We start from the raw sequence: 23651 nt of genomic DNA, 5'->3' as shown, positions 1-23651 counted from the left end.
AGAGGCTTGGCTGTCGGCCTGGGGAAGCGGGGGCTGCAGACTGTGCGAGCTCGGGGCCCCCGGGGAGGCGAGGCCAAGAGGCAGCTAGGGAGCCAGGAATCCCGCCTTTCCCTAGGTGGGGTCTTAACATTTAAAGCCGTGCCGGAACAGTGAGAGTTCGGGGATGGCTCGCTGCCTGGCGTAGTTGAGGCGCGAGGCGTCGGTGGTGCTGGGCTGGCGGGGCGCCTCTGCCCGGGCATGTGCCGCTGGCCCCGAGGGCGCAGCACGTAAAGCACCGTGGAGAGCAAGCGCTCCCCCGACTCTCACATGTGCAAACTCTTAATACAGTGGGTTTTTGTAGCGTTCGACTGTACGGTAGAGTTAAAAAACAATGGTTTAACACTTTGGACTCATGACCCAGTATTTTCTGTTTTTGCTAAAAGGAGAAACCAAAGCGGATGACAGTTCGAACAAAGAAGCGGCCGAGGAGAAGCAGGAGGAGGACGGCGACTACCACAGGAGCGACGAGCAGGTGGGCGCGGCCTCGGCCCCCAGCCTCCCGCGGGCGCTTTCTCGTTGACAGAGGAGCAGGCCGAGCGCAGCAGGCAGAACACACGTTACAGTGCCGGCAGCTTTCTTAGTTTTTCCTTCCAGTTCCTTCCTTTGCTTACCTTTTTTCCTTTTTTTTTGGCCATGCCGCGTGGCTTGCGGGATCTTAGTTCCCCGACCAGACCAGGGATCGAACCCGGGCCTTCGGCAGGGAGAGCCCCAAATCCTAACCACTGGACTGCCAGGGAATTCCCATTTCCTTCTTTTTTTAATTGCCAAAGTAACGCATACTCACTGTAGAACATTTTAGGTATAAAAAGTTTAAAGTTCAGCCTCCACCCCCCCGTGGGTATCTTCAGCTCCCCCCGACCCCAACCCCGGGTTGTCATGTGGAGAATGCGGGGCAGGCATCTTCCATGCAAAATAAGGTGAGGATGTAACCTTGAGGGCGCTATTCATATGTCACTTACTACGTTATCAGATTAGAAAAGGAAAACTAAATCATCACAGTGCTGCTATAAAAGAGTTTGATAGAATCCCGTATCCATGTCTATGGATCTTTTTCTTGGAGTACCTGGACTCGACAGCTACGGCCGTCGTCACGCTTGATGATGGAACCGAGTTGTCTCATTCGTGTCAGAACAAGAAAATGTCCCTTCTCAGCTGTCACTCAGCGTGAGTTGGGGGATCCAGCCCGAACAGTTAGGAGATGGGAGAACGTGAGCCGGGCGTGCCGTGGCTCTCAGATTACTCGTCTTGTGACGTGGCACCTCGGACAGCGCGGGGAAACTGCCCGTTTGGGTGATGGGACCGGTGTGTCATACTCGGACGCTGTGGGCGGCCTTGTTCACGTAACTAATAAAAACGCTGAGGCCGCCTAACGAGAAATGTGTGAGGCTGAAACAAAGACACGTTCTTCTTATGGAAGAACATAAGAGAAAACTGAAGAGTTGGATGTTTCTGGATGGAAGGGTGATGTTAAGATGTGAGTTCTCCCCAGATTAACCTCAGTGGTTGTGATTTTAACCATTTATTATAAATAGGAATTTAACCAGCTGCTTCTGAGCCTCATGTGGGAGAGGAAAAGCTCGGGAATGGCCATGAAAACTTAGGGGTATTGGCTGTATCCGTGTATATATGTAGCATAGCTACCCACACACGTGTTTACACAGACAGACACCTCGGGAGACACTGCGGTTCGGTGCCAGTCCACTGTAATAAAACAGGTTGTGGATTTTTGGGGTTTCCCAGTGCATATAAAAGTTATGTTTCCACTATGCGGTAGTATATTTAGTGTGCAGTTTCGTCATGTCTAAAAAGCAACGTACATTGCTTAATTAAAAGATATTTTATTGCTAAAAATTGGTAATCATCATCTGACAATGCAGGGCTGCCACAAACCTTCAGTTCATAAAAAACACAGTATCTGCGAAGCACAATAAAGCAAGGTCTGCTTTTATCTACCTATCTATATATATATACTCTAGTCAGTATATATATATTTAATAAGTAAAACGTGTGTATGTGTACACTTATATTTATTAAAGACATAATTAAATAGTGTGGTTTGGGTATAAGAATGGAATAACGGAACCTTAATTTTCCAGTTTATATGCTTCTGTGTTGTTAAAACATTTCCGCGAGCATCACAGGAGTAGAAGCACGTCTGTGTGGAATGCTGGGTGTGCTCAGATACGTTTCACGTGAATTGAGAGAAGAATAAACACTGGGGTGAAGGGCACCCCTCTGGGGCCCGCGTGTCCCCTCTCCTGGGCTCTGACGAGTTACCTCTTGTTGGGCTTGGAGGCCCCGCCGGGATCTGGGGTCAGAGCTGCCAGCCCGGCCCCTCCAGGCACAGGGAGGGCCCTCTCGCTCAACCCCTGCTCCGTCAGTTTTTAACCTCCAGCGTCTGTGTTTATCGTTCCTAATTTTTCCCTTTTCTTTTTTACCCCGAACATGCCAAAGATTTGTCTATTTGATCGGTTGCTTTCAAGAGCCAGCAGCCTGCCCGGGGGGTGGGCCCCGCTGCGTCGCTGTGGGGCGAGAATCAGTGCCAGGCCGAGCGCCGCGCACCTGGTCTGTCACTGCTCTGAGCCGCGTGCTGTCACCAGATGGCTTCCAGTAACCGGGACGTTCGTTTCCTCCGACGTTCCCCTTCCTCAGGAGCGCGCTGTTTCCCCCGTTCGGAGCTTGGCGGGATCTCTGTCCCTGGGAGGTCAGGGTTTCGGGAGCCCGTCTCTGCTACCATCCTGTGTCTGGCGTCCCACCTTCTCCTCCCACTCGGGGACCCCACTCTCCGCGCTGCCTTCTGGGACCCTGAGCCCCCGGGCTTCAACTTCAGACCCCTTCACAGCTGTTCTTCTCTTTTTCAAATAAGTTGTTCTGTTGTTACTTTAGTTCCAGGACGCTCCTCCTGAGAGTCTGCCCCCTCCATCCTCCAGGGCAGCTGCAGGCCCGCCGGGCAGGGCCAGCTCCTTCCTCCTCAGCCTGTGCGGGGGGCGGGTTGCTGTTGATTACACAGGCAGTTTCGAGGGTGGGGTCGCCCCCCCCACCTGCTGCCGTCACCCCGCTTCCTCTCTGGCATCGGGACCCTGTCGGCTTATCTGCTCCTGGCTGTCCCGGTCCTGTTCCTTGCAGGACACTCTGTCCTTCCGGTGGCTTCGTCCACGGTGGGGCTCAAAGGGGGTCTGTTCAGCCGCCTGTTCGGCAGTGTCCCTGCCGCCCGCCCCGCGGCTTCCTTGGGAATCAGGTGTCCTGCCGCCAGGAGGGGGGCGCCCGGTTGGTCGGTGCCCGGCCTGCCCTCCCCCAGGACGCACCACGTGCTGCCCGCGAGGACCCCCGCCCCGTGGGGCTGAGGCGCCCTGGGGTCGGGACCCTCGGAGCCACGGGGCGGGGCGCGCCAGGGGCTCCAGGCGTGGGGAGCAGAGGAGGGCAGAGGGTGGGCCGGGCCTGGAGCAGGGTGGTCAGACGAGGCCAGGGAGCAGGGCCTGCCAGGGAGGGAAGGGCCAGGCGCGTGGGCAGCGCGTGGCACAGGGCGCCGAGCGCTCAGCCCGGGATGGGTTAGGAAGCAACCGCGGGACTTGCTGGGCTCTACAGAGACTGTTTACCGAGCGGGGTCCTGAATCTTCATGTTTATGACGTAGCCACAAACCACAGAGCCCGAGAACAGGTGTCTCTGTGCAGCTCCCTTTTCTCAGGTAAAATTATGCTCTTGAGGTTTTTTGAGGTGCGTCATGTAGCCGCTTCCTGGAGGTGCCGTGTGACACGGAACAGCTGTAGGACCGGCAGTGTGTCCCGTGTCGCGTGCGTAGCACACGCCGCGGGATGAGGATTTCACTGTTCTGTCTGATGTTCTGAATACTCCAACCCTCGCGGACTCCTGGGTACTGGCGCCAGGCTCCCCGGGCACGTCCTCCCCGCGCTGCCCATGCCGGACTCCCTGGTTCTGCGGGTCTGTTTCCTGACCATCTCCAGCTCCTGGGGAGGGGCTGCGGCTCTCTGGGTTCCCTTACATGCAGATCGCTTGTTGTGTTCATGGACCTGTGTGTTGGGTGTTTTGACCTTTTCTCAATCATTTTGCAGGAATTGGCCTACACCTTTTTCATGTGCATTTGTTTAGTTTTGGTATCAAGGTAGTAAGTCTCAGAGCTGGGAATAGGCTCTCTTTTCCCATTTTTATTCTCTAGGAAAGTTTGCATGAGATTAAGAGCATCAGTTTTGTTGAATGTTTTGGTTAAACTTCCTATATAAAGCCATCAGATCTTGGTTAATTCTTTTGGAGAGGGGTAGGAAGATTTTTAACTCTCAGTACAAATTAAATTGCCTTAATGATTTTAATCCTCCTCACATCTTCTGTTTCCTTTTTAGTTCATTTGATCAGTTATATTTTTTCTAGGAAACTTTCTGCTTGGACTTAGGTTTTCAACGTTTGGGGCATGAAACGGTTCCTAGAATTCTTTGCTTGTCTTCGGGCCTTGCCACCTGTGCCCCTATTTCTCCGTCTCTCTCCCTGGCGTCACAGCATGCCTCCCGCTTTCTTGGTCGTCGTTGCCAGAGGCTGAACCACGTTCTCTTCTGCCAGTCGTTCCTTCCTTCTGCTGTTTTCTGCATTTCCTCGTGTTCTTTCTCTCATTTCTTGAGTTGAATATTCGTATAGTTTCCATTATACTGTTTGGTTCTAAATATTTTGAAATGTTCATTGTGATTTCTTTTTGACCCACTAGTTATTTTTTAAAGCATGCATTGAAAATTTAGAACATCAAATCTTACTAAAAAGCTACAGTAATCAAGACGTTTGTTATAGGCGTTAAGGTAGACTTTTAAGTCAATAGAACCAATTCTGGAGTCTAGAAATAAGCCCTTAGATTTAGGGTCATTTGGTTTTCAGCACAGGTGCCACTGCCCTTCACTGGGGAAAGGATAGTGTCTTCTTCAAATGGTGCTGGGACAGTTGGAGAAAGGTTCATTTGTGCCTTGCCTCACACCACATACGAAAGTTAACTCAAAGTATAAGAGGTAGGGCTTCCCTGGTGGCGCAGTGGTTAGCAATCTGCCTGCCAATGCAGGGCACACGGGTTTGAGCCCTGGTCCAGGAAGATCCCACATGCCACAGAGCAGCTGGGCCCGTGCGCCACGACTACTGAGCCTGCACTCTAGAGTCCGCGAGCCACAGCTGCTGAGGCCCCTTGCCGCGGCTGCTGAAGCCCACGCGCCTGGAGCCCGTGCTGCGCAACAGGGGAAGCCACCACAACGAGAAGCCCGCACACTGCAGCCAGGACCCAACGCAGCCAAAGATGAAATAAATAAAATAAAATAAATAAATTGGTTAAAAAATATATATAAGAGCTAAAACTTGAAAACTTTTATAAGAAAACATGAGAGAAACTGTTTAGGGCCTTGGGTTAGGCCTGTAGTTCTCAGATCCAAAACCAAGAACACAACTCAGGAAATAAAATTGATAAATTGACTTCATCAAGTTAAGAACTGCTGCTCTTGGGACTTGCCTGGCAGTCCAGTGGTTAGGACTCCACACTTCCACTGCAGGGTGTGTGGGTTTGATCCCTGATCGGGGAGCTAACATCCTGCATGCCGCATGGTGGGGCCAGAGAATAAGACAAATAGAACATGAAAGCAAGCAGCACTTCGAGAAAAGAAAAAAAAGAACTGCCGCTCTTGGGACTTCCCTGTGGTCCAATGGTTCGGACTCCGCGCTCTCACTGCCGAGGGCCCATGTTCAGTCCCTGGTCGGGACTAATGGCAGTGCCACCAAAAAAAGAAAAAAAAAGAATTGCTGCTCTTCAAAAGACTCTATTAAGAAAAATTTAAAAGGCCACAGACTGGGAGAAAATATTGGCAAATCACATTTCTGAAAAGGACTTGTATCTATAATATATAACTCTTGTAACTCAATAAGAAGATAAACAATCCAATTAAGAAATTGGCAAAAGATTTCAGTAGACATTTCACCAAAGAAGAATTACAAATGGTTAATAGTCACATGAAATGATGTTCAACAACTTTAGTCATTAGGGAAATTCCAATTAAAAGCATAATGAAGTAGCATTTTACACTCACCAGGATGGCTACAGTCAAAAAGACAGCCACTAAGAGGCGTTGATGGGGATGTGGAGAAATGGGAACTGGTCAGCGGTGCAAGGTGCTGCCGTGCACCTGAGTCTCACACCGCTTTACTGTGTGAGGAAAGTCAGACGAGAAGACTGCATCTTGTATGATCCCATCTATAGCCCGTCCAGGAGAGGCCGGTCCACAGACACAGGCCGAGGGGTGGCCGCCTGGGGTAGGGCAGGGTTGACCGCCAAGGCTCCGAGAGTCTTTATGAGCTGATGGGACCGACCTCAGACTGGATGGTGGTGGTGGCTGCCCAGCTCTCTAAATTTACTAAAAATTACTGAATGGTATACTTAAAACAGATACATGTACATTATACCGCAGTGAAGCGGTTCAAAAGTTACAAACATCCTTTATCTTGGTGCGTTTAAATAGGTAATACATTCATACAGTCCAGAGGTTAACACTGTGTGAAAGGTTTAAACGTGTCACAGTCCTGAGTTCCCCCACGTAGGTCACACTCTGTGGTCGCTCCTGCGTTCACACAAACTGAGCCTCCTCGTCGGGTGACACGCCCATACTTGGGGAGCCTGTGCCCTCTTTACCTGGTCAGCACCTCTGATGGGCATGAGGCCTCTCCGGCTGGGGTGCAGGAGTGCAGCCGGCGGCCCTGCCCGTGCACACGCGGCTACCGGTGCTGAGTTTAGGGTTCTGTGTGCGGTTGGTTGCTGCCGGGGTCTTGTGCCTATTGCTTTGGGCCTGGACACAGACGCCCATCTGGTCCATGTGCCTGAGGCCGGCAGAATTCAGCATCCCTGACAGAGACTCTGAAATCCCCGCTGCGTTGGGGACTTTAGTTCTCATCATTCTGTCAACTTAAGTTTGTTATTAGGTGCATTCAATTTTAGAAATGTTTCCCATCCTTAGGGAGTATTTTCTTATTAAGAAATTTGTTTTATATAATAATACAGGTCTGTTTTCTTTTTGGCTGATATTTGCCTGGTATTTCAGTTTTTTTAACATCTTTCTTAAATGTGACACTTTTTACAGCAGAGAGCTGGGGGTTTTTTAAAAATCAAATCAGAAAATTTATTTAACTGGCAAGTTATTTTACATTTACCACGATTGCTAGTAAAGTTGGGTTTATTTCTGCTTTAGTTTGTGCTTTCCATTTATATTTTTTATGCCCCCTCCCTTGAGTCCCTTCTGTAGAATTAATAAATTTTATTTAATCTCTTTTTTGCCTCTGATTAGCAGGTTATATGTCCTATTTTTATTATTTTAGTGCTAATGAAATTCTAAAATGAATGCATTTTTTTAAAGTCCAGAATTAATATGAGTCTCTTCCTGTCCCTCCTAAACAGCACCAGAGCTTGCCTGCTGCCTGGGCACCTCCTAAACCCCAGCCAGTCTGTCCACTTCAGCCTTTTTCTTCCTGAGCTACATCTTCTCCTACTTATGTTCTGTTTTCGTTTGCAGATGACTTTATTCATTTCCACTCTGAATGATAATTTAGCTCTTCCTTCCTGTAGGCTCAGTGTCTGGGCTCAGTGGCGTGAGCGCCAACCCTGCCTGTGGGCCCACCTCTGTAGTTGCCCTGGGCCTTGGCCCACTGTGTTCTGAGGGGTTGCCATGTCTGTCTGGGTGCAGGTTTCCTCTTACTTCCTTTGTTTTGGGTTCTTTTGCTTCCTGAATTTGAGGACTTATGTCTTTCATCATTTGGGGGGATCCTTAGTCATTATTTCTCAAATTTTGCCTTTCCCTTATTTTCTCTTCTATCCTCTGGAACTCTTGTGATGTGTCTGTTAGACTCTTTGATCTGTCTTCACGTCTCTTACCTTTCTTTTGTTTTCTTATTTTAATTGATATCTTTGTCTCTATACTTCTTTTGGATAATTTGTTCAAATTGATCTTTCAGAAAATTGATCTGCCTTCAGCTGAGACTAATCTGTGATTTGACCATCCATTGAATTTTTAATTTAAGTGAATAGGTTTTTTATTTTTAGAAGTTACATTTGGTTATCTTTTATACCTGCCTGTTCTTTATTCTTAGTGTGTTATGTTTTTAATTCCCTCTTTCATACCTCTAGTAATTTTAGACATACATATTTCAGTTAATTCCTTTGTTAATTCTTTTGTCTGAATTTTTGGGGTCTGCTTGTGCCATTTTTTGTGGCTGTTGCTAGAGAATTACTTGCCCGTGAGTGAGGTGAGGTGAGGTGTCTAAAGGTGGGACTTTCTCAACTGTGGCCAGGGCTGTCCCTCCTCAGCAGATTCCCTTCTGCATCTGCCAGGCACCACCTGATCCTAGAATCACTTTTACTTAGTTTGTTGTCTTGAAGTTCCTTGTCACACACTGAGTACTCTAATCCCACTGAACTCTTGATCTTCCAGAATAGAACTGTGAGCTTCAGACTTTGTGCCTTTGCTCAGAGTGCTCTGTTCTCTAGTGAGTTTGCTGTCTTCTCCAAGGCTGAGCGTAATGTGCCTCCTTTGTAGACCTTCCTCGGTGAAGGGTCCGTGGTGCCTGCCGCGTGTGTGGCGTGTCTTTCCTTGTCATTCTGCAGAGCACTTAGCACAGCCTCTGGGGAGACGCGTGTGTGTCCCACCGGCCAGAAGCTTTTAGAACAGGATTCCAGTCTTTGTCGGTTTAACTCTGAGGCCAGCACATACTGCCACAATAAATAAATAATTCTCGGGTTTACTTTAAAGTACTGTGCTAATAAGACAGAATTAATAGTGTTAGATTTTTATTTCACAAAATGGCAAATAGTAAACAGATTTTAACACAGTGTATGTAAAATGATTAAAGTAAAATTCTTTTTCTACGGTGTTTAGGTCAAAACGGATTTATGATTTCAAAAAAGTCAGCATTCTTAGATTTAATGGAATCAGTAGATATCTAAGAAAGCCTCCAGTGAGTAGCCCAGTAGGATCCCCCTTGATGAGCTTGCCCAGCTGTGTCCTTTCTCTTGAAGGTGAGCATCTGTCTGGAATGCAACAGCAGCAAACTGCGGGGCTTGAAACGGAAATGGATCCGCTGCTCAGCCCAGGCCACAGTCCTGCACCTAAAGAAGTTCATTGCCAAAAAACTCAACCTCTCGTCTTTCAACGAGGTAAATAGAAACTATAACGAGTCACTTCTTAGTTGTAAAAGTGATACTTCTGAAGTTCTTTGGGTTTGTTTGCTTTTTACGGTTCTGTTTGGACATTTTCAGTCAGAAAAAAAAATCTGAATTTGTTTTGCCTACCCCCAGATAGTGTGATAGTAAATAGAGGTGAAGACAGTGGAGGCCCAGAGCCCACAAACAAGGGAAGCCACTGTTAAGAGAAGAGGAAATGCCAAGGGGGCTACAACAAGATATGTTAAATATTTTCTTTTTTTTTAAAATTAATTAATTTGTTTATTTTTGGCTGTGTTGGGTCTTTGTTGTCGCACGCGGGCTTCTCACCGCGGTGGCTTCTCTTGCTGCGGAGCACGGGCTCTAGGCGCACGGGCTTCAGTAGTTGCGGCACGTGGGCTCAGTAGTTGTGGCTTGCAGGCTCTAGAGCGCAGGCTCAGTAGTTGTGGCGCACGGGCTTAGTTGCTCCGCGGCATGTGGGATCTTCCCGGACCAGGGCTCGAACCCATGTTTCCTGCATTGGCAGGCAGATTCTTAACCACTGTGCCACCAGGGAAGCCCAAGATACGTTAAATATTTTCACCACAAAGAGAAGTTCTGCTCTTCAGTTTCACAAACGGATAGATGGGTGGATGGGGATGGATAGGACGGGTGGGTAGATAGAGAAGATACTTCCCAGTTCCGATAAATGCTGAGAATAAAGTAAAACGTGTGCCCTAGTGGTGCAGAGCAGGGTGATGCACAGAGGGGTGAGAGAGCCCATCAGCTTAGGGGTCGTTGGGGAACCCTCCCGAGGGCGTTCACTTCTGCTCGGACATAAGCTGTCAGCAGGAGCTGGTTGTGTACCAGCAAGTGTCAGAGGAGGCCCTGGGGGGCCTTAAGCCGGGGGCTTGTGATGAGGACAGCCCTGAGGCTGTGAGGCAGGTGGGCTGCTGGGGTTCCGAGACGGAAGCAGGAGTGGCCAGTTGAGGGGAGTCTGTGGCAGAAGTCCCAGGAGAGACGGGCCAGGGTAGTGCGGTAAGGATGGAGAAACGAGGCCGACTTCTGAGGTGGGCTGTAGAGAACAGTGGGTTGGACGTGGCCCCGCAAAGACGTGTGTCCACAGCCAACCCCGCAACCTGTAAGCATGGTCTTTGCCAGAAAAAGGGTGTTTTCAGATATACTGAAGTTAAGGATCTTGAGATGAAATAATCCTGGATTATCTGGGTTGCCCCTAAATTCAGTGACACGTGCCCTCACAAAAGTGAGGCAGAGGGAAATTCGAGACACGCACAGAGGAGAAGATGGTGTGAGGACAGAGACGAGAGATGGGGGCGATGCGGCCACAAGCCAATGGATGCCTGGAGCCCCCAGAAGCTGGAAGAGGCAGGAAGGATCCTCCCCTGGAGCCTCCAGACTGAGCACAGCCCGGCCGGCACCTTGATTTTGAACTTCTGGCCTCCACATCTGCGAGAAAATAAGTACCTGTTGTTTTAAGCCACCAGGTTTGTGGTACGTTGGCATACCTGCCGTGGGAAACCAAAACAGATTTCAATACCACGAAGTGGAGTGCTGCTGTAGCAAATACCTAAAAACGTGGCAGTGCCACAGGTTGGAAGGTTGGAAGAATTTTGAGAAACATGATTTTTAAAAACCCTAACTGCCTTGAAGGGACTGTTGATATGAATATGGTCATTAAAGGTGACTCTGGTGATAGCCCAGAAGGAAGCGAGGAGCATGGTAGAGAAAGCACCCGTCATCTTTGAAGGTACATGTTACACAAACAGAGTGTTGGTAGAAATAGGAATATTAAAGCTGCTACTGACGAGAGCTCAGAAGGGAAGAAGGAGCATAGTATTGGAAATGGGAAGAAAAGTGATTCTGGCTACACAGTGGCAGAAGACTGGCTGAGTTGCGTTCTACGGTGTGTGGAAAACAGAACTTGGAAGTGATGAACACGGATATTTAGCCGAGGACATTTTCAAGCGAAGTGCTGAAGACGTGGTCTGGTTTCTTCTTGCTGCCTGTAATAAAATGTCAGAGGAGAGAGATGAATTCAGGAAGGAACTGCTAAGCAAAAAGGAACCAGCACTTGATGATTTGGAAGATTCACAGCCTATCCAGATGGCAAAAAGATGGTAATATTAGGAGTTTGACTGTTAGAAAAACATGCTCTGGAGAGAAGGCCAAGTGTGTAGCTGTTCAGCCTTTTGCTAAAGGGATTAGTTGTTTGACTCATGGTGGCTCAGCCATCTCATGGGAGGAATAGAGAGTAGTTATCCAGGAAAGATCTGCAGAGCCTGGACCTCTGACACACATGGGAGACTCACAGGGTTTCTAAGAATGTGCCATCAGCAGAAACACCACCAACTCGTGCTGAAGGGGACAGAGACAGGACGAAATGAGAGAAGGCTATCAGACTTCCAAAATTCTGCACGCGGGAAAGAGGCTGATAGAGCTGCTCAGCTGCCAAGGTGAGCTACCCCTAAAGAAAAAGGAAGAATGACTTCAAGGCAGAGCCTGGGGCCCAGAGGGTGAAGCCATCACGGGCCCAGAGAGCAGAACCTTGACCCACAGTGACGTGTTCTCAGGTCTTGAAACCTCATGGAATTTTCCCTGCTGGATTTCAAACTTTACTGAGACTAGAGATCCCGTGTGCCTTCTAACGTGTCTCCCTTTTGGACTAGGAATATCTGTCCTGCCCCAGCCTTGTATTTGGAAAGCAGATAATGTGTTTTCTAGTTTCGCGGATCCACAGCTGGAAAGGAATTTGCCCCGGGAGGCATCATACCCAGAGTCTCACCCATACCTGATTCCTGTGATTTAGAAGATAAGATCAGGGACTTTGAGCTGATGGTGTGTAGATGAGATTTGGGGATTTGGAGTTGATGCTCGAGTAGATTGGGTCTCTTGGAGATGTTGGGGTTAGGTGAATGTGTTTTGCATGTGGGATGGATGTGGATTTTGTTGGGTCAGAAGGCAGACTGTAGTATGTTAAGTGGTGTAGGTTAAGTGGTGACCCAGCCAAAAGATATGTCTACTTCTAACCCCCAGAACATGTGAATATGACTTTAGTTGAAAAAAAGATTTTTGCAGACATGTAAAGAATCTTGGGATGAAGAGACCATCCTTTATTATCCAGGTGGGCCCTACATTCAATAACAAGTGTCCGTATAAGAGAAGGGCAGACACAAATTGTCTCAATAGATTTAAAAAGATACATATTATACAAAGTATCTTCTCAGACCACAATGGCATGGAGTTAGAAATCAATAACCAAAGGAAAACTGGAAAATTCACAGACTTGTGGAAATTAAGCAACACAGTTTCAAACAACCAACGGATCAAAGAAGAAATCAAAGAGAGATTAGAAAATACTTAGAGAAGAATGAAAACAAAAACACAACATACCAAAACTAATGGGATACAGTGAAAGCAGTGCTAAGGGGGAGATTTATAGCTATAAACACTTACGTTAAAGACAAGGAAGATCTCAAATCAACAACCTAAATTTACAGCTTAAGGAACTAGAAAAAGAAGAGTAAGCTAAACCCAAAGCTAGCAGAAGGAAGAGAATAATAAAGATTAGAACAGAAATAAACAAAATAGGGAATAGAAAAACAATAGAGAAAATCAATGGTTCTTCAAAAAGGTCAGCAATGTTGACAAACTTTTAGCTAGATGAACTAAGAAAGAAGACTCAAATTATGTAATCTGAAATGGAAGTAGGAACATCACTACTGATTCTTCAGAAATAGATTATAAGAGAGCACTATGAACAATTGTATGCCAACAAATTGGATAAGCAAATGAAATGGACAAATACCTAGAAACACAAAGCCTATCAAAACTAAATCACAAAGACATGGAAAATCTGAATAGACCTATAACTAATAAGAAGATTGAATCACTAATCAAAAATCTCCCAACAAAGAAAAGCCCTGGACCTTATGGCTTCACTGAATTCTACCAAACAGTTAAAGAATTAATACCCATCCTTCTCAAACTTTTCCAAAAGGTCAAAGAGGAGGGAGCGTTTCCCAACTCATTTCATGAGGCCAGCATAACCCTGATAACAAAGCCAAATAAAGACACTACAAGAAAAGAAAACTACAGACCAATATCCCATATGCACATTGATGCAAATATCCTCAACAAAATGCTAACAAACAGAATTCAGTATGTTAAAAGGTTTTACACACCATGCCCAAGTGGGATTTATTTCTGGAATGCAAGGATGGTTCAACATATGAAAATTGATTAATATAATATGCAACATCAACAGAGTGAAGGAAAAACCACACGATCATCTCAATTGATGCAGAAGAAACATTTGACAAAATTCAATACCCTTTCATGATAAACACACTGAACAAACTAGAAATAGTAGCCATATATGAAAGTAAAATAAAATCCATATATGAAAAACCTGTTATGAATATCATAGTCAGTGGTGAACAAGTAAAAGCTTTTTCTCTAAGATAAGGAACAAGCTAAGGATGTCCACTTTTACCCTTTCTAGTCAACATAATACTGGGAATCCTAGCCAGAAAAATTAGACAAGAAAAAGAAATAAAACACATCCAAATTGGAAAAGAAGAATTTAAAACATTATCTCTGTTTGCAGATGATATGATTTTATATGTAGAAAACCCTAAAAATTCCACACACAGAGACATGAAACAAAACCTGTCAGAACTAATAAATTAATTCAGCAAGGTAGCAGAATACAAAGTCAACGGAAAAATCAGATGCATTAGCTCAGTATCAAAAAAACAAACAACCCAATCCAAAAATGGACAGAAGACCTAAATAGACATTTCTCCAAAGAAGATATACAGATCGCCAACAAATACATGAAAGGATGCCCAACATCACTAATCATTAGAGAAATGCAAATCAAAACTACAATGAGGTATCACCTCACACTGGTCAGAATGGCCATGATCAAAAAATCTACAAACAGTAAATGCTGGAGAGGGTGTGGAGAAAAGGGAACCCTCTCGCACTGTTGGTGGGAATGTAAATTGATGCAGCCACTATGGAAAACAGTATGGAGGTTCCTTAAAAAACTAAAAATCGAAGTACCATACGACCTAGCAGTCCCACTACTGGGCATATACCCTGAGAAAGCCATAATTCAAAAAGAGTCATGTACCACAACGTTCATTGCAGCACTATTTACAATAGCCAGGACATGGAAGCAACCTAAATGTCCATCAGCAGATGAATGGATAAAGAAGTTGGGGCATATATATACAATGGAATATTACTCAGCCATAAAAAGAAACGAAATTGAGTTATTTGTAGTGAGGTGGATGGACCTAGAGTCTGTCATACAGAGTGAAGTAAGTCAGAAAGAGAAAAACAAATACCATATGCTAACACATATAGATGGAATCTTAAAAAAAAAAAAAGGTTCTGATGAACCTAGGGGCAGGACAGGAATAAAGAGGCAGACGTAGAGAATGGACTTGAGGACACGGGGAGGGGGAAGGGTAAGCTGGCACAAAGTGAGAGTGGCATGGACATATATATACTACCAAATGTAAAATAGATAGCTCATGGGAAACAGTCTCATAGCACAGGGACATCAGCTCAGTGCTTTGTGACCGCCTAGAGGGGTGGGGTAGGGAGGGTGGGAGGGAGACGCAAGAGGGAGGAGATATGGGGATATAGGTATACGTATAGCTGATTCACTTTGTTATAAAGCAGAAACTAACACACCATTGTAAAGCAATTATACTCCAATAAAGATGTTAAAAAAAATCAGATGCATTTTTGTACATGAGCAATGAACAATCTGAAAAGGAAATGACAAAACTCATTTCATTTATTATAGCATCATAAAGAATAAAATACTTAGGAATTAACCAAGGAGGTGAAAGACTTGTACAATGAAAGTTACGAAAATTGCTGTAAGAAAGACAAGCACGTGGAAACACATCCCACATTCATGGATTGGAAGACTTAATATTGTTAAAATGTCAATATTACCCAAGTAATCTACAGATTCAATGCAATTCCTATCAAAATCACAAAGATGTTTCTTGCAGAAAAAAAAAATCCATCCTAAACTTTTTATGGACTCTCAAGGGACCCAAATAGCCAAAACAGTCTTGAAAAAGAGCCAAACTGGAGGACTCAGAACTTACTATAAAGATAACACTAATCAAAACAGTGTGGTGTTGGCATAAAGACAAACAGACTAATGGAGCAGAATAGAGAGCTCAAAAATAAACCCTCACATATGTGGTCAACTGACTTTTGACCAGGGTGCCAAGACCCTTCAGTGGGGGAAAGGACAGTCTTTTCAACAATTAGTGCTGAGAAAACTGGATATCCACATGCAAAATAATGGAGTTTGACCCTTACCTAATACAATATACAAAAATTAATGCAAGGGACTTCTCTGGTGGTCCAGTGATTAAGAGTCCGTGTTCCCAATGCAGGGGGCCCGGGTTTGATCCCTAGTCAGGGAACTAGATCTCACATGCTGCAACTAAAGATACTTGCGTGCCGCAACGAAGATCCCACATGCCTCAAATAAGACCCAGCACAGCCAAATAAGTAAATAAATATATATTTTTTTAATTAACTCAAAATGTATCAGGGATATAAATGTAAAACCTAAAACAATAAAACTCTTAAAAGACAACATAGGACCAAAACTTAATGACATTGGATTTGGCAGTGATTGCTTGGATAGAATACCCAAGGCACAGGCAACAAAAGAAAAAATAGACAATTTGGACTTCCTTGAAATTAAAAAAAAAAAATTGTACAGAATGGAAGAAAGTGTTTGCAAGTCATATTTCTGACAAGGAATTACTATCCAGAATATATAGACAGTTCCTAGAATTCAACACAAACTCAAACAACTTGAGTAGACATTTCTCCAAAGAAGATATACGAACGGCTGATAAGCACATGAAAACATGCTCAACATCACTAATCATAGGGGAAATGCAAATCAGAACTCTAATGAGACCCACCCCATACCCAGTAGGATGGCTACTGTAAAAAGTAAGTAAACAAGTGCTGGTGAGTCGGATGTGGAGAAATTGTAACCCTTGTGCACTGTTGATGGGATGTAAAATGGTGCAGCCGCTCTGGAAAACAGTACAGAGGTTTCTCAAAAAATTAAACATAGATCTACCATGAGCACCAACAATTCCACTCCTGGGTAATACCCCAAAAGAATTGAAAACAAGATCCCAAGGAGATACTTGTACCATGTTCGTAGCAGCATCATGGACAGTAGGCAAAAGGTGGAAGCAACCCAAGTGTCCATCAATGGGTGATACATGAACAAAATGTGGTCCGTCCATACAATAGAACATTCAGCCTTAAACAGGAAGGAAGTTCTGACACCTGCTGCAGCATGGATGAACCTTGAGGACACTATGCTAAATGAAATAAGCTGGTCACAAAAGGACAAATACTGTCTGATTCCACTATACAAGGTCCCTAGAGTCATAATCATAAAGACAGAAGGTAGAATCAGGGTTTCCAGGGGCTGGGGACAGGGGGATGTGAAGTTATAATTGGGACCGAGTTACAGTTTTACAAGATGAAAAGTCTGTGGATGGATGTGGTGACAGTTGCACGTTATGAATGTATTTAATACCAATGGGCTGTGCCCTTAAAAATGGTTAAGATGGTAAATGTTATGTGTATTTTACCACAGTTTTTTTTAACAATAAAAAGGAATGAACTATTGATACCCACAGAGAAAAGAGTAGAGGGAGTTTTGAGACACAGAGTGGAAGGGCCACCTGAGGATGGAAGCAGAGGTTGGAGGGATGCAGCCACAGGTCAGGGAACCCTGGAGACTCCAGAGGGTGCGAGCCCGTGGGCTCCCAGACCGAACTCTGAGGCTGCGTTTCTGGAGTTACACGTCCCGAAGTTATGGTGTTTCCATGGCAGCCACAGGAGACACAGATGCCGGACCCTTCTTCCGTTGCCCTGAGGGAGAAGTTTAGCAGACCATCTGGGGACTTCCCTGGCGGTCCGGTGGTTAGGACTCAGCACTTTCACTGAGGTGGCCCTGGTTCAGTCCCTGGTCGTGAACTAAGATCCCGCAAGCCGTGCGGTGCTGCCAGAAAAAACTAGAAAATATAAAAATAAAAGACCATCTTTTATAAAAATAAAAGACCATCAACAGCATTTGTCATCGGGGAAATGCAAATTAAAACAACAAGATCCCACTCCACACCTGTCAGAATGGCCAAAATCCAGAGCACTGGCAACACGAATGCTCAGCAGCAGGAGCCCTCCTCGCTGCTGGCGGGAGCGCAGGATGCTGCAGCCGCTTTGGAAGGCAGCTGCGTGGCTTCTCGCAAAACTAAACCCCCTCTCACCATACGATTCAGCCATCAAGCCCCTTGGTACTTACCCAGAGGAGCTGAAAACTTACGTCCACACAAAAACCTGCACGCAGATGTTTATAGCAGCTTTCATCATAGTTGTCAAAACTTGGAAACAGCTAAGGTGTCCTTCAGAAAGTGAACGGATACATAAACAGTGGTCCATCCAGACAGAGAAATATTACTCAGCACTACAAAGAAAGGAGCTATCAAACCACGAAAAGACATGGAGGAAACTTCAGTGCATATGACTGAGTGAAAGAAGCCAGTCTAGAAGGCTACCCACTGTGTGCTCCAGTTCTGTGACATTCCGGAAAAGGTAAAACTTTGGAGACAGTGAAAGGGTCACTGGTTGCTGGGGGTTGACGGGGAGGGATGAACAGGCAGAGCCGAGGATTTTTAGGGCAGGGAAAGTACTCTGTGTGATGCTGTCATGGGGGACACACGTCGTCATACGTTTGTCCAGACCCCCAGAAGGCACAACACAGAGTGTGAACCCTCATGTAAACTACAGGCTGTGGGTGGTGATGGGGGTCATCGGTTGTAACAAACGTTTTCATCGGGGATGTTGATGGTGGAGGAGGCTGTGAGGTGGGGGCAGGAGATACATGAGAACTCTGTACCTTCTGTGAAATTTTGCTGCAAACCTAAAACCGCTCTAAAAACTTTTAAAACTGAGAACGAGAAAGCTGTGTGTGGAGCCCGTGACCTTTTTCCACTGAGGTGAAAGGGACAAACGTGGCCAAGAGCGGACTGATGTTGGGGGACAGCGTGCTCTCTAGTGAAGGCAGTCTGGGCGCCGAAGCCCCGTGACGGGGGCGCTGCCTCGTTGTGTGCGGACGGAGGCCCCCCGGTGCTCTGGGCCCTCTGGGGGGGTGGGCCTTCCAGGCGCTGCTTCCCACCTGTGCTGCCCCAGAAGGAGGGCAGGTGGCCCTTCGGCGACTGGCGTGACCGCTGTGGCACCAGAGACCACGGGTCCTGAGCGCCGAGCCCTTGGCCCCGCTGACCGAGGTCTTGTTCTCCCGCCAGCTGGACATTTTATGCAACGAGGAGATCCTTGGCAAGGACCACACGCTCAAATTCGTCGTTGTCACAAGGTGGAGATTCAAGGTGAGACTTTGACATGATACGTTGTATGTGATTTTCAGAGTCTGCTCGGAACAGCAGCTGCTTTTGTGGGCACATTTGTTTTCTGGAGCTTAGGAATAACGACCAGACCAAGCACGGGGTTGTCGGGAACGCAGCTGTTCTGAAGTCATCGGCCTCAGAGTTGTGTGGTCGGGGAAGGCGTGGCCTCCAGGCCCTGACTCGCCCCACCCCTCCTGGTGGAGGTGACCGATGTCCTGGGAGGGAGTGGCCGCTGCAATCAGAGGACACGTCCCCCCGAGCCGCAGCGCCTCTCTCTGGAACAGGAGGCAGATGAGTGGGACCCCATCTTCAGGGGCTGCCTGGGAGCAGGGGAGAGACAGCCTGGCCGACACCCCCAGCTGGAGCCGAGGTCTGAGGGCGAGTGGGGCACAGAGAGAAAGGGCAGGAGCAGGTGTGGGGACGGGCGTGGGGCCCATCCTCGGCCGCTGACGAGTGTGGGACCATTGCCAGCCTGTCCCCTTCGGGGTCACCGGTGCCGCTCCCTCGCCCCCTTGTCTTGCAGAAAGCACCGCTCCTACTGCACTACAGACCCAAGATGGACCTGCTGTGAGCCGCAGCACAGCAAAGACTCAGCCGCCCGGGGGCCCCGCGAGGACGAGGACGCAGCCAGGCGGGGCCGCCAACGCGTAGGGTGCTGCCCTGGGCGCCGTTTGGACTGGATCCCGAGCAGAGACTACGTATCACTTCCGTATGAGAGTCGCACTCGCCGAGACGCCCCGGCACAGGGTTGCAGGCGGGACGCGCCTCGCGGCCGGAGCCGCCTCTGCTCCGGCTCGCCGACCAGCGGGAGGGTGCGGCGACGGCCTTCATCCCGCCCCGTGACCTTTGCTTGCTTTCCAGGTCTTGAAAATCTCGGTCACTTCCGTTCAGTTTATGAATTAGGTTTCACGATAAGCCCCCAAAATACTTGTACGTTTATTGAATCCTTCCTAAGTTATTGACAAAATGTCTTTTCACGGTGAATGACGATATTTATGTTGCCTTTAGCTTCCTGAAGACTTAGAAGATATATAAAAATTTAATTTAAAAGCATACCAAAAGAGGTTTCCATGAGTATCGCGAGTTAACCATGGTATTTCATTTTCCACGTCAGGGAACGTGATGCCGAGGGCTGCCCTGACTCCCGGGGGCCCGCGGCCCGGCTGGGGGGCTGCACCCTGACCCCAATGCGGCCGCCCCGCCCGGTCAGCAGGGCGGGCTGGAAGACGACAGTGTGCAGGACGATTCTTGTTCTCAAAAATGGCTTCTCTGAAGTAGGGCACAGGTGGTTCAGTGCCGTCGTTTTACTTCCCGCTTATTCTTTCCCGTTTTTGTTTTGCTGAAGAGATTGACGGTGGTGGCGGGGGGCCTTTCCCGAGACGGCGCCCCGTCCGCGGCGGGGCCGGTGCCCAGGGGGCGTGTCTCCACCAAAGCCCCACGTGTGCAGACCCCGGGTCCCGCCGCGCCCGCCTTCGGAGGTGGGCACGGAGCAGCTGGCGCTCTGGCCACTGTGGGCGGGGACGCTGGAACCGCAGAGGGCGGCCGGGCCCCTGTGCGGCTGCCTGTCCAGTGACGCTAACCTGCAGCGCAGGCAGGCGTAGCCCACCCTCTGTTAGCCCTTTCTCCTCCCAAATGTTAATGCTTTTGCGGAACTGGAGAATAAACTCTTTGCCGGCACAGCCATTTTTGTTCCTTTAAGATAGTAGCTTGGAATGTGTGAAGGAGACGGGCCTTCTCCGGGTGGATAGTAGCTTGGAATGTGTGAAGGAGACGGGCCTTCTCCGGGTGGTAAGCTGGTCCCCGCTCCATGGCCGTCCCTGTCCGCATCCGGTGGCTTCTGCCTGACCTTTGGGCTCCTCCCTTTCTGTCACCTCCTGCATCACCAGGGCCCTGGGGTCCTGGGGCCGCCTCATTTGGTAGGTGGTCCTGACGGTGGCTTGAGAGCCGGGTTTTCCATGAAGAACTTCACCTTGGTGACTAGAATTTTTCTTGAACTTGCTTTGGAAGTGGTGGTTGGGCTCATCGACATTCAAGTTTGTTTGTTTTTTTCTGCTTCCTGTTTCATACTTAGAAATGTCAGAAGCAGCTCCTTAGTGATGGGAAAAGCAAATTAACTCAGTCCAAGTGGTTTTAATATAAGGCCTTTCAAAAACATAAAACCAAGTTTTTCTTAGGAATTGGTCAAAATTCATCTCTTTATTTCAGCCTGTTATTCCTGGGACTGTTTGAATTATTCAGTTACCTGAGCTTGCTATTCGTCCAGATCATTTTTTAGGGTTACTATTCAAGGGTTCAGTGAGTAGATGTGTATGACTAAGTATTTACCTGTCTACCTCAAATACACATTTCTGCTGAAGCATTCTGTAAAACCATGTGTTCTCAGTGCAGTTGAAGTGTAACATTAGAATTTAGGTATTTTCCTGTGTGATGAAAGTAAGGAAGGATTAAACAGTATGAGCGTCCAAATTCAAATAAAATTAATTCACAGGTCAGATTAAAATGGACCTGGCTGTATAATCTCATAGTATATATTTGTAACTTTGCAGCTATCTTTGCAATCACTTGAATTTGCTATGGTGCTAAGTTGATGTACTTAATACACAGAGAGGTGGAGATGAGTCAGAGCTGGAGTCACCACCCCCACTGGGCCCTGACCACCTGCTGATCCCACGTTTGTAACCGTGTCACCCTGATGAAACCTCAGCAGCAGAAGTACCCATTTTTCTAAGATGTCCTCGTGCAGACCGTCTTCACCGCAGGAGATCCCTGTTCCCGACACCTCTGGTCTGACCACAGCCTTATGGGGACGGAGCTGGGGGCCTCGCCGTCAGAGGGAAACTTTCACTTTTCTCTCGTGTCCGTTTAACATCAAAGGCAGGATTTTATCTTTTCCAGCATGAAAGCCAGGATCAGTTAGAGACTGGATCCTATTAAGTTTTGTTTTGTTTTTTTTTAACGGATGGAGTTACTGTGAAGTAGTTTTCACAGCTATTTATGCTGGTAAAACAAACGCTGTCAGTTACCGAACGGCACCCTCCTCAGCAGCGTGGGCCCGTCAGCAGCACAGGGTCTCACTAGGTACAGGCGTCATGAAAATAGAAGATTCAGATAGAATATATAATATTGAATTTAAGATTTGGGGGGTTAAAAAGAAGAAAACTTAACTTTATAAAATTATTTATTCTATTTTAAGCCTTCTATCATATTTTCCCATCCAATTGTTTGGTTTCAGTGGTCCAGCTTTATTTACAGGCATATAAGATAAAGTTGTGAGGTGTTTGGCAAGCTTCTTCTTTTTACTTTGAGTAGCGTTTCATTTGTGTGTGTTGTTGTACGTGGATGAGGAGCAGTTTACGCTTCTGTGCAACAGGCTGCAGCGCGCGTTCACTAGACTTACGTTGCATTGTCCGTAGCGTCTGTTCTGCTGAATTGAGGCAGTGTAGGCAGACTCTCAGAACGTGTACGTTCAGCTCTTTGGTTTTCCTTTTCCGTCGTCGTTCTCATGAAAACACTGCTGCTGGGAGTGCACGTGGGCCTGTGCAAGGGGCCTGGGCCATCGGTAAGAGTGAGTGACCGGCCAGTGGCCGCAAGGTGACATGTGGCCTAGACTGGCCTCGTGCCTCAGACCCCGCGTGCTGGTGGCCCGGGACGCACCCCTGTGTCGACCACAGATGTGACGGTGCTACTTCCCCAGGCTCCTGAGCCCGCCAGGGCGTGCGGCCTTGATGCCTCCTCGTGGCATTTGAGGTCTTTAGAAATTCGTTTGTTTTTTCTTCAAAGCCCACAGGATGGATTTTACAGTGATTTTGAAGTGTGTCATTGGATTGAATATTATAGGAACAAGCCAGCTGATTTCTACTTTGTACGTGAACATTTGATGTGCTCTCAAAACATTGAAAACACATTTAGTGCAGATAAATCACAAAAAGTTCAGTTTCTCTGTTTCCTCAGGAAATCATTTACACTCCAGCACATCACATGTGACCTTAGCGTGATAAACCAATGTGTTCCTCTGCCTTGGTATTTAAACCAACTAAATAGGTTAGGATAAGTCGGTTAGAAAACGATTCAAGTGACACCAAAATCATCACTGAGATTCTGTCCCTTCCTGGGGACTGCCGGGCCCCTCACCAGCTCACGTGAGTCTCCGCGTCCATGGGTGCATCTGAAGGGGGCCTGAAGTTTACGTGTCCCCTAGAACGTGTGTAGCATTAGCGTAAATGTCTATTTCAACAGCTTCATTGGGTGCAAGAAAACCATTTTTCCCGTATGATGCAGCGTTCAGGGGCGAGAGCCCTTGCCGACCCTGGCATCCCGTGTGGAGATTGGGGGCTCTGGGGGATTGTGGAGGTGATGCTGCAGACAAATGTTTTTGACTGTTTAGTTTGGAAGTTTACATTTTTTATGCTTTGTGTTGGTGTGTAATTTTTTGTACTCTTGGTGGCTAGTTTTTATCTAAAATCTTTTTTGGAATATTGCTTAACTGTTTTGATTTTATGATAGTGAAGCTTGTATTCAGTGTTTTGCCAATTGATATTATATGCTTGTAATAAAAGCAAAAGGAAAACCTACCTAGTTCTCTGAGGCTGGACATTTGTTACCTAAGATGTTTGTAAGAGCGTGAGATAGGTGCCCTGTTAAGGTGATACAGTGTGACGAAGAGTCCGTGGGTATTGGTGAGGGCGCATACACGCCACACCAGGCCCTCCCCTCCCACCCCCGGCCTGGACCCTCACAGGTTAATGACCCTGCCCCACATGGTGTTTGTGACTGTCACCTTGGTTGCAGAACTTCATTAAGCTGGTCCAGTGTTGGCACCAGAGGTTTGATGGGGACTCTGGGAGCCCACACTCATCTGTTTGCTTGGAGAGAGAACTGTCTTTGGTTTGCAGCTGTGTGTGCCAGGGAACCTGTGTTAAAGAAAACCTCTGATCCCGTGAGCGGTGGACCGCCGGTG

General features: G+C 47.2%; 1 protein-coding gene across 6 annotated transcripts in view; it reads left to right on the top strand.

Annotated features, from left to right (window-relative positions):
- Positions 1-23265, top strand: part of PCGF3 (polycomb group ring finger 3) — a 54735-nt gene extending 31470 nt beyond the window's left edge. For all 6 annotated transcript variants that reach the window (XM_057546351.1, XM_057546352.1, XM_057546347.1 and 3 more), the window contains exons 8-11: positions 423-511; positions 9075-9212; positions 18596-18676; positions 19218-23265. In XM_057546351.1, the coding sequence (XP_057402334.1) occupies positions 423-511; positions 9075-9212; positions 18596-18676; positions 19218-19265 (356 nt within the window). In that variant the 3' untranslated portion in view covers positions 19266-23265. The remainder of the gene's footprint in view (positions 1-422; positions 512-9074; positions 9213-18595; positions 18677-19217) is intronic.
- Positions 23266-23651: the final 386 nt, after the last annotated feature.

This window comes from Balaenoptera acutorostrata, chromosome 5 (genome assembly GCF_949987535.1).
Source record: "Balaenoptera acutorostrata chromosome 5, mBalAcu1.1, whole genome shotgun sequence".
Taxonomy (NCBI): domain Eukaryota; kingdom Metazoa; phylum Chordata; class Mammalia; order Artiodactyla; family Balaenopteridae; genus Balaenoptera; species Balaenoptera acutorostrata.
Note: the sequence above shows the minus strand (reverse complement) of the source record. Positions and strands in the feature narration are given on the sequence as shown.